The sequence below is a fragment of the Mobula birostris genome, chromosome 9 (assembly GCF_030028105.1).
Source record: "Mobula birostris isolate sMobBir1 chromosome 9, sMobBir1.hap1, whole genome shotgun sequence".
Taxonomy (NCBI): domain Eukaryota; kingdom Metazoa; phylum Chordata; class Chondrichthyes; order Myliobatiformes; family Myliobatidae; genus Mobula; species Mobula birostris.
Genome location: NC_092378.1, coordinates 46,088,146 through 46,105,450, shown reverse-complemented (window position 1 = coordinate 46,105,450; position 17,305 = coordinate 46,088,146). Strand labels below are relative to the sequence as shown.

General features: G+C 42.9%; 1 protein-coding gene across 1 annotated transcript in view; it reads left to right on the top strand.

Annotated features, from left to right (window-relative positions):
- Positions 1–17,305, top strand: part of pnpla8 (patatin-like phospholipase domain containing 8) — a 94,047-nt gene that overhangs the window by 13,015 nt on the left and 63,727 nt on the right. Inside the window, exons 3-4 of the mRNA XM_072267977.1 lie at positions 2,455–2,604; positions 15,926–16,077. Coding sequence (XP_072124078.1) covers positions 2,455–2,604; positions 15,926–16,077 — 302 coding nt within the window. The remainder of the gene's footprint in view (positions 1–2,454; positions 2,605–15,925; positions 16,078–17,305) is intronic.

Sequence of the window (17,305 nt, the reverse complement as noted above, 5' to 3'; positions counted from 1 at the left end):
TAAAAATAAACCAGGATATTGTAAGCCGGTGAGCCTGACATCAGCAATGGAAAAGTTATTGTAAGTTGTTCTAAGGGACTATATATATAAGTATTTGGATAGAAAGGGACTGATTAAGGATAGTCAGTGTGGCTTTGTGCATGGTAAGTCATGTCTAACTAATCTTAGAGAATTTTTCAAGGAAGTTACCAGGAAAATTGTTGAAGTGGGTGTTCTCTACACGGACTTCAGCAAGGCCTTTGACAAGATCCTGCATGAGAGGATAGTCAAGAAGGTTGGCATTTGTTGCTTGGCATTCAAGATGAGGTAGTAAATTGGATGAGATATTGGCTTCTTGGAAGAAGCCAGAGAGTGGTTGTAGATGGTTGCTCTTTAACAGGAGGCTTGTGGCTAGTGGTGTGCTGCAGGGATCAGTGTTGACTCCATTGTTGTTTGTTATCTCGAACAATGATCTGGATGATAATGTGGTAAACTGATCAGCAAATTTGCCGATGACACCAGGATTTGAAGTGGACGGTGAGGAAGACTATCAAAGCTTACAGCAGAATCTGTACCAGCAGATGAAATGGGCTGAAAAATAGGAGATGAAATTTAATGCAGACAGGTGCAAAGTGTTGCAATTTGGTAGGATCAACCTTAGTAGCTAATTACACGGTGAAAAGTAGGGCACTGAGGAGTGCTGTAGTATAGAGGGATCTGGGAATACAGATCCATAATTCCTTGAAAGTGGCATCAGAAATAGAGAGGGTTGCAAAAAAAAAACTTTTGGCACATCTGTCTTCAAAAATCAATGTATTGAGTACAGGATGGGTATTATGTTGAAATTGTATAAGATGTTGATGAGGCCGAATTTGGAATATTGTGTGTATTTTTGGTCATCTACCTGCAGGAAAGATGCAAGTAAAATTGAAAGAGTGCAGTGAAAATTTACAAGAAGTATAGATAAGGTAAATGCAAGTAGGCTTTTTCCACTGAGGTTGGTAAGAATGCAACTGGAGGTGATGGGTCAAGGGTGAAAGGTGAAATGTTTAAAGGAAACATGAGAGGGAACTTCAGAAGGTGGTGAGAGTGTGGAACGAACTGCCAGCGCAAGTGGTGGATATGGGATTGATTTTAACAATTAAGAGAACTCTGGATAGGTACATAGACGGGCGGGTATGGAGGGCTATAGTCCAGGTGCAGGTCGATGGGACTAGGCAGATTAATGGTTCAGCATGGATTAGATGGCCCAAATGGTTTGTTTCTGTGCTATAATGTTCTATAACACTAAATGTGCTTCCATCAGAACTTTCAAATTGCAGTCCCCTCAACAGGCTTAGGGCATGGTCCAAGACCTGATCATACTTCATCTATGATATCTGTCATCTTCATTTAAAAGTGAGGATATCTACAAATGATTGAGCAGAATTAACTATTGTACAACTCCTCATGAGAAGTGAAGCAGCCTTTGTCTGTATGCATCTTAACTTGGACAACATACAGGTATGGCTGGTTACTGCCAAGTAATATTCATGCTCCAAAAGTACACTAGAAATGATGAAACACCTACATTCAGTGGCAATGCCATTGCCAGGTCTGTATATGCCATCTATAAAATATACTTCTAATACCCATACTCTTTCAATAGCACCTCTTAGTATGTTTCTTCTGCCACCAAAGCAGGTTCATCTCCATCTCAACTTGGATATGTTATTTCTGCTTCATCATCCTTGAGTTTAGATCCCGGAACTACTTCCCCATTCTGTGGCCAACCCTCTACTTCCTGTTCGAAGGAGGGGGGCTCATTACCAGTTGTAGATAAGCAATAAATATCAGTCATGCAAGTGATGCCCAATCCTGAAGAAATTAATAAACAAGTATTAAAGTTCCCAATAACAATTCTGTTTTTCTCATTTTTCATTGTTTATGTATCTTAATATGTTTCCTCTCCACACTTGGAGAGCATTAATTTTAAGTATAATATATTGTTCAGACATTGGGTGATGGATTTATCAGTTCTTGCCTGATTATTTTTTTCCAGTACGTGTTTTTTTGCTTATTTTCTCATCTGCATGTCTGAGCTAACTGGTTTATAGATTTTTGATTGCATCTTCAGTGGTTATAAAGTCAAATTTGTTTACAAGTTTGTTTTCTTTGCCTTAATTTTTTTAATGAAATCGTTTTGTTTTACAAGGCCTAGAACACCAATGATTGTACTGCATGATCTTAAGGTGCATGAGATACTATTACTTAACAAATAGTAAATTATCCTTTCCTAAATGGTCTTTTATTCACACATTTTATCTTCAGAATTTAGGTAATTTTTTAAATATCTTGCTCAGTTTGCTTGGTTTGCTCTTTCCAAAAGAAGTGTTTTCAGGATGGAATGCTATGTCTCCAAGACCAAAGAATCAATGTGACATGATGCAAGTATTCTTTTCCTTGTATAATAGTACTGCCTTTTAAATTGTCTAGATTATTGCCAAGTTCAGTGTGGATAACAGGACAAGAGCTTTGGTGCAGGCACTGCGTAGAGCTTCCGATGTTAAAGTATACATCAATCGAGTAGAAGAACTGAATTACCATCTTCTAGAATTCCCTGAAACCAGGGCAGTGGCTGTCAAGGTAAATGAACAGGGCTCTTGTTCCTTTTGTGTAGAAGTGAAACTTACTATGTGTTTTTTCCCCTATCACCAGTCTCGCTGCTATGTTCCACTGTGTAGCAGTCCTAGTTTGAACTTGAAGTGAATTGTTTGTAACATTTCAAAATTGTTACCGTTGACTTCCTTTGATTTTAATAGGACATTAAAACCAAGTACTATGAGCTAGACCTAGCCAATGCCTCACATCCACCTCTCATGAAATCCTCCTGGTTGTTCAGTTTCTTATGTCTATTGTTCTGCTGCTGTGGCCACTAATATACAGAAATCCATAAGAGGTGGCTGTCTGTAGGTAGCACAAACTATGGCTCCACCTGTGGACCACTGTAGACCAAAAAAGATATATTAGGAATTTGCCTGGACTTGGAGGCTTGAGTTACAAGGAGGTTGTGCGGATGAGAACTTGATTCCAGGAAATGTAGGAGATAAAGGGACAGCCTGATTAACAATTTATAAGACCATGATGGGTATAGACAAGGTGAAAGCAGATTTCATTTTCCCCAGGGAAGAGGTGCTAAAAACAAGAGTGCATAAGTTTAAGATCAGAGGCAAGAGATTCAAAATGGATATCAGGGGCTACAACTTCGTGTAAAGGGTGGTGCATATTTGGAATAAGCTGGAGTGGTTGAAGAAGACAAAAAAAAAGGAGAATAAAACTACAGCTGTGTGATTCCTGCAGCAAGCGGTGACCCTGTGTTATCTATTTCAGAGGCCAACATCAGAACATCTTTCAAGCTCCATCATGGGCATTAGCTCCCCAGCATTAGGACCCCTTCAAAAGCATTGCCTCAAAAAGGCTGTATGCATTATTAGGACCCCATCGCCCAAGACATGCCCTCTTCTCATTGCTGCCATCAAGGAGGTGGTACAGGAGCCTGAGGGCACACATTCGATGTTTTAGAGACAGCGTTTTCTTCTCTGCCATCAGATTTCTTAATGGACCAGGAACCCATGTACACTACCTCACTTTTTTTCTCTTTGCACTGCATATTTAATTATATATATAATTGTAATTTGTAGCTTTTTTAAATTATGTATTGCACTGTACTGCTGCTGCAAAACAACAAAAACAACATATCTCAGAGCACATGCCAGTGATATTAGGTCCCCTCCGGTTCACCTACCAGTCCCGACTAGGAGTTGAGGATGCCATCGTCTACCTGCTGAACCATGTCTACGCCCACCTGGACAAGCCAGCGAGCACTGTGAGGGTCATGTTTTATGACTTCTCCAGTGCGTTCAACACCATCCGCCCTGCTTTGCTGGGGGAGAAGCTGACAGCGATGCAGGTGGATCCTTCCCTGGTATCATGGATTCTCGATTACCTGACTGGCAGACCACAGTACGTGTGCTTGCAACGCTGTGGGTCCGACAGAGTGATCAGCAGCACTGGGGCTCCACAGGGGACTGTCTTGTCTCCCTTTCTCTTCACCATTTACACCTGGGATTTCAACTACTGCACAGAATCTTGTCATCTTCAGAAGTTTTCGGATGACTCTGCCATGGTTGGATGCATCAGCAAGGGAGGTGAGGCTGAGTACAGGGCTACGGTAGGAAACTTTGTCACATGGTGTGAGCAGAATTATCTGCAGCTTAATGTGAAAAAAACTAAGGAGCTGGTGGTAGACCTGAGGAGAGCTAAGGTACCGGTGACCCCTGTTTCCATCCAGGGGGTCAGTGTGGACATGGCGGACGATTACAAATACCCGGGGATACGAATTGACAATAAACTGGACTGGTCAAAGAACACTGAGGCTGTCTACAAGAAGGGTCAGAGCCGTCTCTATTTCCTGAGGAGACTGAGGTCCTTTAACATCTGCCGGACGATGCTGAGGATATTCTACGAGTCTGTGGTGGCCAATGCTATCATGTTTGCTGTTGTGTGCTGGGGCAGCAGGCTGAGGGTAGCAGACACCAACAGAATCAACAAACTCATTCATAAGGCCAGTGATGTTGTGGGGATGGAACTGGACTTTCTCACGGAAGTGTCTGAAAAGAGGATGCTGTCTAAGTTGCATGCCATCTTGGTCAATGTCTCACATCCACTGCATAATGTACTGGGTAGGCACAGGAGTACATTCAGCCAGAGACTCATTCCACCGAGATGCAGCACAGAGCGTCATAGGAGGTCATTCCTGACTGTGGCCATCAAACTTTATAACTCCTCCCTTGGAGGGTCAGACACCCTGAGCCAATAGGCTGGTCCTGGACTTATTTCATAATTTACTGGCATAATTTACATATTACTATTTAATTATTTATCGTTCTATTACTATTTATTATTTATGGTGCAACTGTAACGAAAACCATTTTCCCCCGGGATCAATAAAGTATGACTATGACTACGACTAAACCTGAATCTGAAGAGGCTGAATCCTTGCATGGCATCGAGCCCTGATGGTGTACCTAGCAAGGCTTTGAAAACCTGTGCCAACCAACTGACTGGGGTGTTCAAGGAAATCTTCAATCTCACTAATGCAGCTGGAGGTTCCCACCTACTTTAAAAGGTTGTCAATCATACTGGTGTCCAAGAAGAGTAGGGTGAGCTGCCTCAAAGTCTTTGTGCAGTAGCACCTATATCTGCTGTGACGAAGTGCTTTGAGAGGTTGGTCATGGCTAGAGTTAACTCCTTTCTTAGCAGAGACCTGGACCCATTGTAATTTGCTGACCGCCACAACAGGTCAACAGCAGATGTAATCTCACCGACTCTCCACTTGGCCTTGGACCACCCGGACAACCCCAATATCTATGTCAAGCTGTTGGTTATTAACTATAGTTCAGTGTTCAACACCATCATCCCCTCAGTACTAGTCAACAATATACTTCATTGGGAGTTAGAGGAGATTTGGTATGTCATCAAAGACCCTAGCAAATTTCTACAGATATTCTGTGGTCAGCATTCTGACTGTTTGCATCACCACCTGACATGGAGGTGCAAATGCAGAGGATCAGATAAAGCTGCAGATGGTTGTAAACTCAACAAGCTCCATCCTTGGCACTAGCCTCCCCACTATAGCGGACATCTTCAAAAGGCTTAAGAAGGTGGCATCCATCATGAAAGATCCTCATAATCCAGGACTTCGCCCTCTTCTCTTTACTACATTCAAGAAGAAGGTACAGGAGGCTGAAGATGCACACTCAATATTTTAGGAACAGCTTCTTCCCCTCTGCCAGCAGAGTTATGAATGGTTCATGACAACACTATGTAACTATTTTGATCTTTTTGTACTATTTATTTTTTTTATATATTACTGTATTCTTATAGTAATTTTTAGGTATTGCACTTTACTGTTGCTGCAAAACAACAAATTTCACAACTTGTGTCAGTTACAATAAACCTGATTCAGATTCTGGTTCAAATTAGTAATGTTTAGGAGCCATCTAGGTAAGTACACAGATAGAAGTTTAGGGGGCTATGGACCAAATGCCGGCAAGTGGGACTAGCTTGCTGGACAATAAGTTGGCATGAATGTGTTGGGTCAAAGGAATTATTTCCATGCTTGGAGACCATATGACCAGAGATTTTATTTCACAATTTCTAAATAATTAACACAGTATTTAAAATTAATTGGTTTTAAACCGCAGCTAACATTTAAGTTCATTAAACTACTGGCAGTAATTAAGTCATAAAATGAAGGGAACATTGAGTTAACTTTTCACTTATCATGGGACCTGTTTAGAAGAATGGGTTGTACTAAGAGTTCCAGCTTCACATAAGTGGATGGATACAACATGTATCTGGTATCCATTTACCAAATGCCTCCGCCTTTGTAGCAAGCTAAGGTAGTGCTGGTGACTAGATGCTTTGTGTGCGTTTCTGCTCCAGTGCAGAAGTCCAGATCTCATCAGCAGGTGCATTGCCCATGTCAGTGCAATCTCGCCTAATACTTAATTCAATTGTAACAGTAAATAGATTTAGTTCAAGGAAGATTGGGCTGGGTAGTAATATACAAAGTGAACTGATTGTATTGAAAGGGGAGAAAAATAGTATCATCATTAAGAGCTTGATTCTTTTCAGGGATTTGATTCTTTTCATCAAGCCTTGTATGAATTTTGTTAATTCCATGAGATTACCTCCGGTTCTTCTAAACTGCAGAGAATACATACATAGTCTATCCTTGTATGGCAAGCTTGCATTCCTAAAAGCAGTAGTAAACCATTGCTGCACTCTTTGTGATGCATACACTTTTTCTTGGGTATGGAGACCAAAGCTATACACAAGTCTCCTGGTGCAGTCCCACCAAAGCCCTATCCAATTCCAGCTGTACTTCTCTATCCAAATCCTCTTAAAATAAATGCTTACATATAATTTTCCTCAGTTGTTTGTTACACCTGCATGTTGGTTTTCATTGATCTGTGTGCATGCTTGCCCAATTTCCTATGAGAATCTTTGCCACCCAGTCTCTCACCAGTTATGAAATGCTCTCCTTTTCTGTTTCAAAAATGATTTTCATTTCATAAATTCATGCTGACTCTGCTGAGTCTTATTCTTTCAATATTTTCTATTATAACATATTTCATCACAAAAAATTCCTGTATTTTCATTACTACTGAGGGTATTGAATTGAATTGACTGTTACTTACATCCTTCATATAAATGAGTAAAAGTCATTATATTATGCCTCTGTCTAAATGTGCAATTTATAGTCATTTATAAATAGTATGTACAACAATGTAACTTAGAAATACAGTTGTATTAGCATGAATTATTCAGTCTGATGGCCTGGTGGAAGAAGCTGTCCCAGAGCTTGTTGGTCCTGGCTTTTATGCTACTGTACCACTACCCGGATGGTAGCAGCTGGAACGGTTTGTGGTTGGGGTGGCTCAGGTCTCCAGTGATCCTTCAGACCTTTTTTACAAACCTGTCTTTGTAAATGTCCTGAATAGTGGGAAGTTCACATCTACAGATGAGCTGGCTGTCCGCACCTGTCTTGTGATTCAGGGAAGTATGGTTCCCATACCAGGCAGTGATGCAGCCAGTCAGGATGCTCTCAGTTGTGTCCTGTAGAAAGTTCTTGGGATTTGGGGGCCTATACCAAACCTCTTCAACCGTCTGAGGTGAAAGACGTGCTGTTGTGCCTTTTTCACCACACAGCTGGTATGTACAGACCATGTGAGATCATCAGTGATGTTTATGCCGAGGAACTTTAAAGCTGTTCACCCTCTCAACCCCAGGTCCATTGATGTAGGAATTAGCCTGTCTCCATTCTCCCTGTAGTCCACAACCAGCTCCTTTGTTTTTGGGACATTGAGGGAGATGTTGTTTTCTTGACACCACTGTGTCAGGGTGATGACTTCTTCTCTGTAGGCTGCCTCCTTATTATTTGAGATTAGGCCAATCAGTGTAGTATCGTCAGCACATTTAATTAGCAGATTGGAGCTGTGGGTGGTGTCATAGTCATGGGTGTGAGCCAGGGCATCAAAAGATACGGAGAGAAGGCAGGAGAGTGGGGATGACTAGAAGAATTGGTCAGCCCATGATTGAATGGCAGAGCAGACTTGATGGGCCAAATGGCCTACTTCTGCTCCTATATCTTATGGTCTTACGTATACAGAGAGTAAAGGAGGGGGCCTAAGACACAGGCCAGAGGGGCAGAGGTGAGGGAGCTCACTCTTACCATCTGCCGGCGATCTGACAGGAAGTCCAGGGTCCAGCTATACAAGGCAGGGTGAAGGCTGAAGTCTCTGACACCACTATGTTAGGGTGATGACTTCTTCTCTGTAGGCTGCCTCATTATTATTTGAGATTAGAGGGAACTACGGTGTTGAATGCTGAACTGTAGTCCAAGAACAGCATTCTCACATTAGCATCCTTCTTCTCCAGATGTGTAAGGACGGTGTGTAGAGCTGTGGCTGTTGCATCATTTGTTGATCGGTTGTGTCAGTAAGCAAATTGTAGGGAGTCCAGTGTGGGTGGTAGCATTCTACAGATGCAATTCTTGGATAGGCTGTCAAAGCGTTTGCTTATTGTGGAGGTGAGCGTGACAGGATGCCAGTTGTTCAGACATACTACTTTGGTCTTTTTAGGTACAGGAGTATGGTGGATATTTTGAAGCAGGAGGGCACTCCATTGTTCCAAATTTTCTCTCTCTTTTAAATAGTGGGCTATGTTAGTTGCCCTCAGATCCATAGAAGCAATTTCAGAGTCCGTAGAGTTGGCATAATAGCCAGAGTACACCCTGTCTCTCTAGATGCCTCTTGAATAGAGGCCTTTTAAATTCTTGGGTTCTGTCCTTGCCACAAAATTTTTGAGTACAGGTTTCCCCCACCATCCAAAGGTAGAGCGTTCCTATGAAATGGTTCATAAGCCGAAATGTCATAAAGCGAAGAAGTAATTACCATTTATTTATATGGGAAAATTTCGTGAACGTTCGCAGACCCAAAAGTAACCTACCAAATCATGACAAATAACACATAAGACCTAAAATAACAGTAACATATAGTAAAAGCAGGAATGATATGATAAATACACAGCCTATATAAAGTAGAAATACTTCTCTACAACGATTGCCTGCACAGACCTCCGTAGGGAAAATCTCACGCAAGCGCTCTCGGCAGAAAATCTCACACAAGCGCTGTTGGCATAAACGCGCTCTCCAGTAACCTTTAAACTATGAAGCTGCCAAATCTACCAAATAACACGTAAGAATACACAGCCTATATAAAGTAGAAATAATGTATGTACAGTGTAGTATCACTTACCGGAATTGGGAAAACAGCTCCGAGCACACGGATGATGGTGTGTTAAGACTGAGTCGTTGCAGGCTGGGTGGTGCAGTGGCCCCCACCCTCCGGGCCGCCGACCCGATACATTGCCGCAAAGAACGCAGCAGTAGTTGGGAGGCACACAGCACATCTTTAACGAAAAAGCGGAAATAAACATGCGAATTAATTAGGTGCTGCCGACATGTAATTATCGGCCCAGATCAGAGGCGATGCAATCGGAAATCGGCACTGATCTGGGCCGACAATTACGTGTCGGCAGCACCTAATTAATTAGCTTGTTTATTTCGGCTTTTTTCTTGAAGATGTGCTGTGTGCCTCCCGGCTTACGCTGCATTCTCCGCGAATCAGTACAGTATCTGTCCGGGGCCCGGCTGTTGGGGTGGTGGGACACAGGGGTGTCATCTCATCGTCGATCAGGGCAGGCAGCTCATCTTCCCCTATGATTGCCCACCTCGATGTTGAAGATCGAGGTTCGTCGTCTGCTGTGGCTGATGTGGAAGGCTTGCTTGACTGCTGAGCCTCGCACATTTTTCTATCATACAGTTGTTTGTAAGGACTCAAACCATCCTGCAATTATCCCCTAAACCTACGTACCCTTTCAAAATTAAAGTTGTACTTTATCATTGCAGCGAAAATCTCACGTAGTTGCTTCACTTTCACTACTGCATTTGGTTTCGATTGTTATCCTTTCCTCTTCCAATTGCATCAGCTCTTCATCTATCAGTTCTTGGTCATGGGATGCCAAAACCTCTTCAACATCATCTTCATCAGCTTCCACAAGCCAAACTTACTTTGTCCTTGCTTCGTTCACCACAATCGAAACACTTAATTATGTCTACTTTTACGCTAAGTGTAACACCCTTATGAGCTCTTTTAGGCTTTTCCAATACCTCGGAACTCATCTTGCTAACGGCTGCTCAGAGGCACGTGCTTAAGCAATGCCGTTCCGAATCCGGGGGAGAGCGGCTGCTCGGGGCGCGCGCTGCCTTTCTTCATAACAGTGAAAACACCTTCTGAAAGCGAAAACAGGGTACTAATGTAGGTCTTTCGTAACAGTGAGGTTTCGTAAAGCGAACGTTCGAAAAGCGGGGGACACCTGTATTGCACTACAGTGTCACTTAGTGGACAGATGTAAAATTGCAGGTACTTTGAAACAGTTTGCAGCATCAAATATCATATTAATGGTGAAATTCTACTTTAAAATAGCATTGTGATGGTGTAGATACAGATTATATGGGGAAGCCCCACACAAACAACTAATGTAGGATTTCGTCTGATCGCACATACTAGTTAATGGGCATGCTTAGCCCACTACTCGAATCTCTCTGTACTCATGACTATACTAGGCACAGTTAAAACACCATCTATAAATTTTCCAATGAGACCACTGTTATTGTCAGCTAGTGACGAGGAGGTGTACAGGAGTGAGATAGGTAAGCTGGTTGAGTGGTGTTGCAACAACAGCCTTGCCTGTCAGCCTCTGTAAGACCAAGTAATTGATTGTGGACTTCTAGAAGGGGATACTGGGAGAACATACACCGGCCTTTGTTGAGGGGTCAGCAGTAGAAAAGGGTGAGCAGCTTCAAGTTTGGTGTCAATATCTTAAAGGATCTATCCTGGACCCAACATATTGATGCATTCACAAAGAAGGCACAGCAGCAGTTATACTTCATTAGGAGTTTAAGATGTCACCAAAAATTCTGGCATATTTCTATAGATGTACTGTACATGGAGAGCAATCTGACTGGTTGCATCACTGCTTGGTACGGAGGCTGCAATGCACAGGATTTCAAGAGGCTACAGAGGGTTGTAGATTTAGCTAGCTCCATCATGGACACAAACCTCCCAGCACTGAGGACATCTTCAAAAGGTGATGCCTAAAGGAGGTGACCTCCATCGATAAGGATCCTCACCATCTGGCCATGCCCTTTTCTTATTGCTGCTATCAGGGAGGCAGGGAAAGAGGTACAGGGGCCTGAGGACACACATTCAACCCTGGGAATAAGCCTCTGACTATCCACACGATCAGTGCCTCTCATCATCTTATACACCTCTGTCAGGTCACCTTTCATCCTCTGTTGCTCCAAGGTGAAAAGGCCGAGTTCACTCAACCTGTTTTCATGAGAGATGCTCCCCAATCCAGGCAACATCCTTGTAAATCTCCTCTACACCCTTTCTATGGTTTCCACATCCATCCCGTAGTGAGGGGACCAGACCAGAGCACAGTACTCCAAGTGGAGTCTGACCAGGGTCCTATATACTGCAACATTACCTCTCGGCTCCTAAATTCAGTTTCACGATTGATGAAGGCCAATACACCGTATGCCTTCTTAACCACAGAGTCAACCAGCACAGCTGCTTTGTGTGTCCAATGGAGTTGGACCCCAAGATCCCTCTGATCCTCCACACTGCCAAGAGTCTTACCATTAATACTATATTCTGCCATCATATTTAACCTGCCAAAATGAACCACTTCACACTTATCTGGGTTGAACTCCATCTGCCACTTCTCAGCCCAGTTTTGCATCCTATCAATGCCCCACTGTAACCTCTGACAGCCCTCCACACTATCCACAACACCTCCAACATTTGTGTCATCAGCAAACTTAATAACCCAACCCTCCACTTCCTCATCCAGGTCATTTATAAAAATCACGAAAAGTAAGGGTCCCAGAACAGATCCCTGAGGCACACTACTGGTCATTGACCTCCATGCAGAACATGACCTGTCTACAACCACTCTTTGCCTCCTCTGAGCAAGCCAGTTCTGGATCCACAAAGCAATGTCCCCTTGGATCTTCTGCCTCCTTACTTTCTCAATAAGCCTTGCATGGGGTACCTTATCAAATGCCTTGCTGAAATCCATATACACTACATCTACTGCTCTTCCTTATTCTTCCTTAGTCACATCCTCAAAAAATTCATTTCGGCTCGGCAGGCAAGACCTGCCCTTGACAAAGCCATGCTGACTACTCCTAATCATATTATACCTCTCCAAATGTTCATAAATCCTGCCTCTCAGGATCTTCCCCATCATCTTATCAACCACTGAAGTAAGACTCACTGGTCTATAATTTCCTGGGCTATCTCTACTCCCTTTCTTGAATAAGGGAACAACATCCACGACCCTCCAATCCTCCGGAACCTCTCCCGTCCCCGTTGATGATTCAAAGATCATCGCTAGAAGCTCAGCAATCTCCTCCCTTGCCTCCCACAGTAGCCTGGGGTACATCTCATCCAGTCCCGGCGACTTATCCATCTCGATGCTTTCCAAAAGCTCCTGCACATTTTCTTTCTTGATATCTATATGTACAAGCTTTTCAGTCTGCTGCAAGTCATCACTACAATCACCAAAATCCTTTTCCATAGTGAATACTGAAGCAAAGTACTCATTTAACCTCTGCTGTTTCCTCTGGTTCTATACACACTTTCCCACTGTAACACTTGATAGGTCCTATTCTTTCACGTCTTATCCTCTTGCTCTTCACATACTTGTAGAATGCCTTGGGGTTTTCCTTAATCCTGCCCACCAAGGCCTTCTCATGGCCCCTTCTGGCTCTCCTAATTTCCTTCTTAAGCTCCTTCATGTTAGCCTTATAATCTTCTAAGTCTCTAACATTACCTAGCTCTCTGAACCTTTCGTAAGCTCTTCCTTCCTTCTTGACCAGATTTACAACAGCCTTTGTACACCACGGTTCCTGTACCTTGCCATAACTTTCCTGTCTCATTGGAATGTACCTATGCAGATCTCCACATAAATATCCCCTGAACATTTGCCACATTTCTTCTGTACCTTTCCCTGAGAACATCTGTTCCCATTTAAGCTTCCAAGTTCCTGCCTGATAGTGTCATAATTCCCCTTACTCCAATTAAACACTTTTCTAACTTGTCTGTTCCTATCCCTCTCCAATGCTATTGTAAAGGTTAAAGAATTATGATCACTATCTCCAAAATGCTCTCCCACTGAGAGATCTGACACCTGACCAGGTTTACTTCCCAATACCAAATCAAGTACAGTCTCTCCTCTTGTAGGCTTATCTACATATTGTGTCAAGAAACCGTCCTGAACACACCTAACAAACTCCACCCCATCTGAACCCCTTGCTCTGGGGAGAATGCCAATCGATATTTGGGATATTAAAGTCTCCCACCACGACAACTCTGTTATTATTACACCTTTCCAGGATCTATTTCCTTACCTGCTCCTCAATATCCCTGTTACTATTGGGCAGCCTATAAAAAACACCCAGTAGAGTTATTGACCCCTTCCTGTTCCTAACCTCCACCCACAGAGACTCTGTAGACAGTCCCTCCATGACGTCCACCTTTTCTGCAGCCGTGACACTATCTCTGATCAACAGTGCCACGCCCCCACCTCTTTTGCCTCCCTCCCTGTCCTTTCTGAAACATCTAAAATCCGGCACTTGAAGTAACCATTTAAGGTTACTTGAAACATTTGGAGAGGAGGAAGAGAAGATGATGGTGCGCTGTGGCGCGACGGCAGTACGCGCAGCCACTTTGGTGATGATGTCTGTTATCTGTCAAGTAGGGGACCATGCACAATTCTGACTTGGTGGAGACAGACATGAGAGCATGGAGGAACATCTGGAAAACTTCTGAAATGTCCGCTTCGCTGCCGCTGCTACTGTGTGGTGACCGGAATCTCCGGAGCAGAAGGCCCCGAATCCTCGGCTTTGCGTGTTTTAGCAGCCGGGGCGAGGTCGAAGGCTCTCGGCAGAGGATGGTGCTCGGGAGGCTGTATCGGAGAGTCTGGTCGGAAGCTCGAAGTTTTCGGACGGATGGACTCTGTGTCGGCTGCTTCCAAGGCATTGGCAAGTTGATGGTGCCTGGTGGTTTATGGCAGGGAGTTTCTCCCTTTTGCCGCCTGCTATCAGGGACTCGGGAGTCGATCGACTCAGGACTTTAAGACTTTTTTTTATTGTGCCCATGGTCTGTTCTTCATCAAATTATGGTATTGCTTTGCACTGCTGTAACTATATGTTATAATTATGTGGTTCTGTCAGTGCTAGTCTTTGGTTTGTCCTGTTTTCTATGATATCACTCCAGAGAAACATTGTATCATTTCTTAATGCACGTATGCATTTCTAAATGACAATAAAAAGAGGACTGAGTGTTCTCATACTCTAACCATTCCTGTCCCTGAGCCATCCAAGTCTCTGTAATGGCCACCACATCATAGCTCCAAGTACTGATCCACCCTCTAAATTAATCTGCTTTGTTCACAATACTCCTTCCGTTGAAATAGACACATTTCAGACCGTCGGTCTGAGCACGTCCATTCTCTGTCTCCTGCCTATCCTCCCTCACACATTGTCTCCAAGCTTTCTCTATTTGTGAGCCAACTGCCTCTTCCCCAGTCTCTTCAGTTCGGTTCCCATCCCCCAACAATTCTAGTTTAAACTCTTCCCCAGTAGCCTTAGCAAACCTCCCGGCCAGGATATTGAAGTGCAACCCATCCTTTTTGTACAGGTCACACCTGCCCCAAAAGAGGTCCCAATGATCCAGAAATCTGAATCCCTGCCCCCTACTCCAATCCCTCAGCCACACATTTATCCTCCACCTCATTCTACTCCTATGCTCACTGTCACATGGCACAGGCAGTAATCCCAAGATTACTGCCTTTGCAGTCCTGCTTCTCAACTTCCTTCCTAACTCCCTATCGTCTGTTTTCAGGACCTCTTCCCTTTTCCTACCCATGTCCTTGGTACCAATATGTACCACGACCTCTGGCTGTTCTCCCTCCCACTGCAGGATATCGTGGACACGATCTGAAACATCCCAGACCCTGGCACCTGGGAGGCAAACTACCATCCGTGTTTCTTTCTTGCATCCACAGATCGCCTGTGTGACCCCCTAGCTATGGAGTCCCCTATCACTACTGCCTTTCTCTTCCTTTCCCTATCCTTCCGAGCCACAGGGCCACAAGGCCTAACTAACATTTAATTGCTATGTACTATACAACAGAAGGGTGGTTTATAGCTGAAAATTTATAAGCGAAGGGTGATTTTATAGATCATGAGCAAATGGACTGAGCTTAAAGATCTGCACCTTTCCTTCATGCACCAAATTTTAAATACAAGATTATTAACACCTGAAGAACAATAAATGCTTTTTCCATTAGCAAGATGCAGTGCAGACTTTCTGTTGGCTTCCTATCTGCAGCAAGTTGGAATTCTGAAAGCAGGATTTAAATAGGGGAGGTGAATTGGAGTATTGACTTCTACTGACCGATTAAAATGGGCCCACAGTCAAGCATTTTAGAAACTGTTTTTAGGTAATTTAGCAAAAGAGTTAAAATAATTTGCAACACACAGTGGTCGTCACTAGATACTGGCCTTACACATTGTAGAACATATTTGAGTGCTAAAAATATTCACTCGCAAGTTATTCCATAAAATATCAGTTCTCCCTTTCCACTGAATAGTTTTGTACAATGTTTTGTTTAAAAGCCAGCTGAGTATAACTTAATCCTTTAAACATGCATTATAATATTTGTGATGAATGCTTCACAGCTTTCTACAACTTGTGTTTTTAAACAGGAGAAGCTAATTCCTTGCTTGTTACGCCTGAGGCAGGCAAATGATGAAGCCCTTCAGAGTGCAGTCAGAGAGGCTCTGGCTTTAATTGGGTATTCAAATCCTCCTAAAGGCCGTGGTATTCGAGTCTTGGCTATTGATGGAGGAGGAACAAGGTAATTAATTTACTGTGTTTTTTTTAAATGGTGGCTACTAATATTGAATCAAACTAATATCCCTCCCTTATCACTGAACACACAACTGACAAAGTCATTGAACAGGTAGTACACAGGTTTTCTGGCAGCTCTAGTTTTATGTTTGCTATATTCATTTTTTGTGGTATTTATTTTTTGCCTGATGGAATTATATAGCAAAACAATTTTAATTTAATATTCTTATAGTGATGTTTATGCATGGTCGAACAATATTTCTTACAATCTCGTATTTTTACAGGTAGTTTCCCAATAATCTCTGTAAGGCATCTATATTAACAGAGCTTGAACAATCTCATTGTTACAGACTTAGTGTCTGCAATTGGTTACAAATAGGTAATCAGGCTCAAATTGCACTAAGAAGTGCTGGTATTAAAAATATAAAACACACAGCAATGCAGTAAGATTCCTCTTGTAGAAAGGAAAAAACAGTTTAAAGGATGGGGTTACATAATGGAAACCAGTTAGAGCCTGTGTCATGCAAAGCTCAGAATTTTACATGGTCTAAAGCAGTGATTCCCAAAGTAGGCAATATGCTGGTGGAAGTTTCTAAAGGGGCGATAACGATAAAGAAGTGGTTGGGGCAGGCGATTGGTAGCAAGGGAGGCAGCTGAAGGAATGGGAATGAAAATGTTTGGCCACTGGGAAGTTCCACTTTCCCACCCCATTAATCTCCCTCCGGGCACTTATCCTGCAAGTAGCCTAAGTGCTTTACATGCCCATGCACCTCCTCCCTCATCTCCATTCAGGGCGCCAAACAGTCCTTCCAGGCAAGGCAAATTCATGCTCGTGCAACAGATGGGCTGCCATCAATGACAGGATGCTACTGTGGGGTTATTACTTTCTTGAAAAAAACTGTTCCTAACATATTTACAACTCACTGTGTAATTCATGAACATCTTGTCTCAAAAATGTTAAGTGTATGGCTGCTCAGATCATTAAATAATGTTATCACAATAAATAAAATAAAATCCCGTACTCTCAATTCTGGACTATTTTGAGAACTTTGTATTGAGAATGATGAACAGTTTGAATGCTTGCTCGTGCACACAGAGATCAGATGGTTCTCAGAAAGAAACTGCCAAGATACTTTTCTGCACTTCTTGAAATTGTGATAAAATTCTTTGAAGACTTGAACACCTCATTGAGGAATCAACTCAAAATATTGGGCATGACATTGCTTATTTGTCAG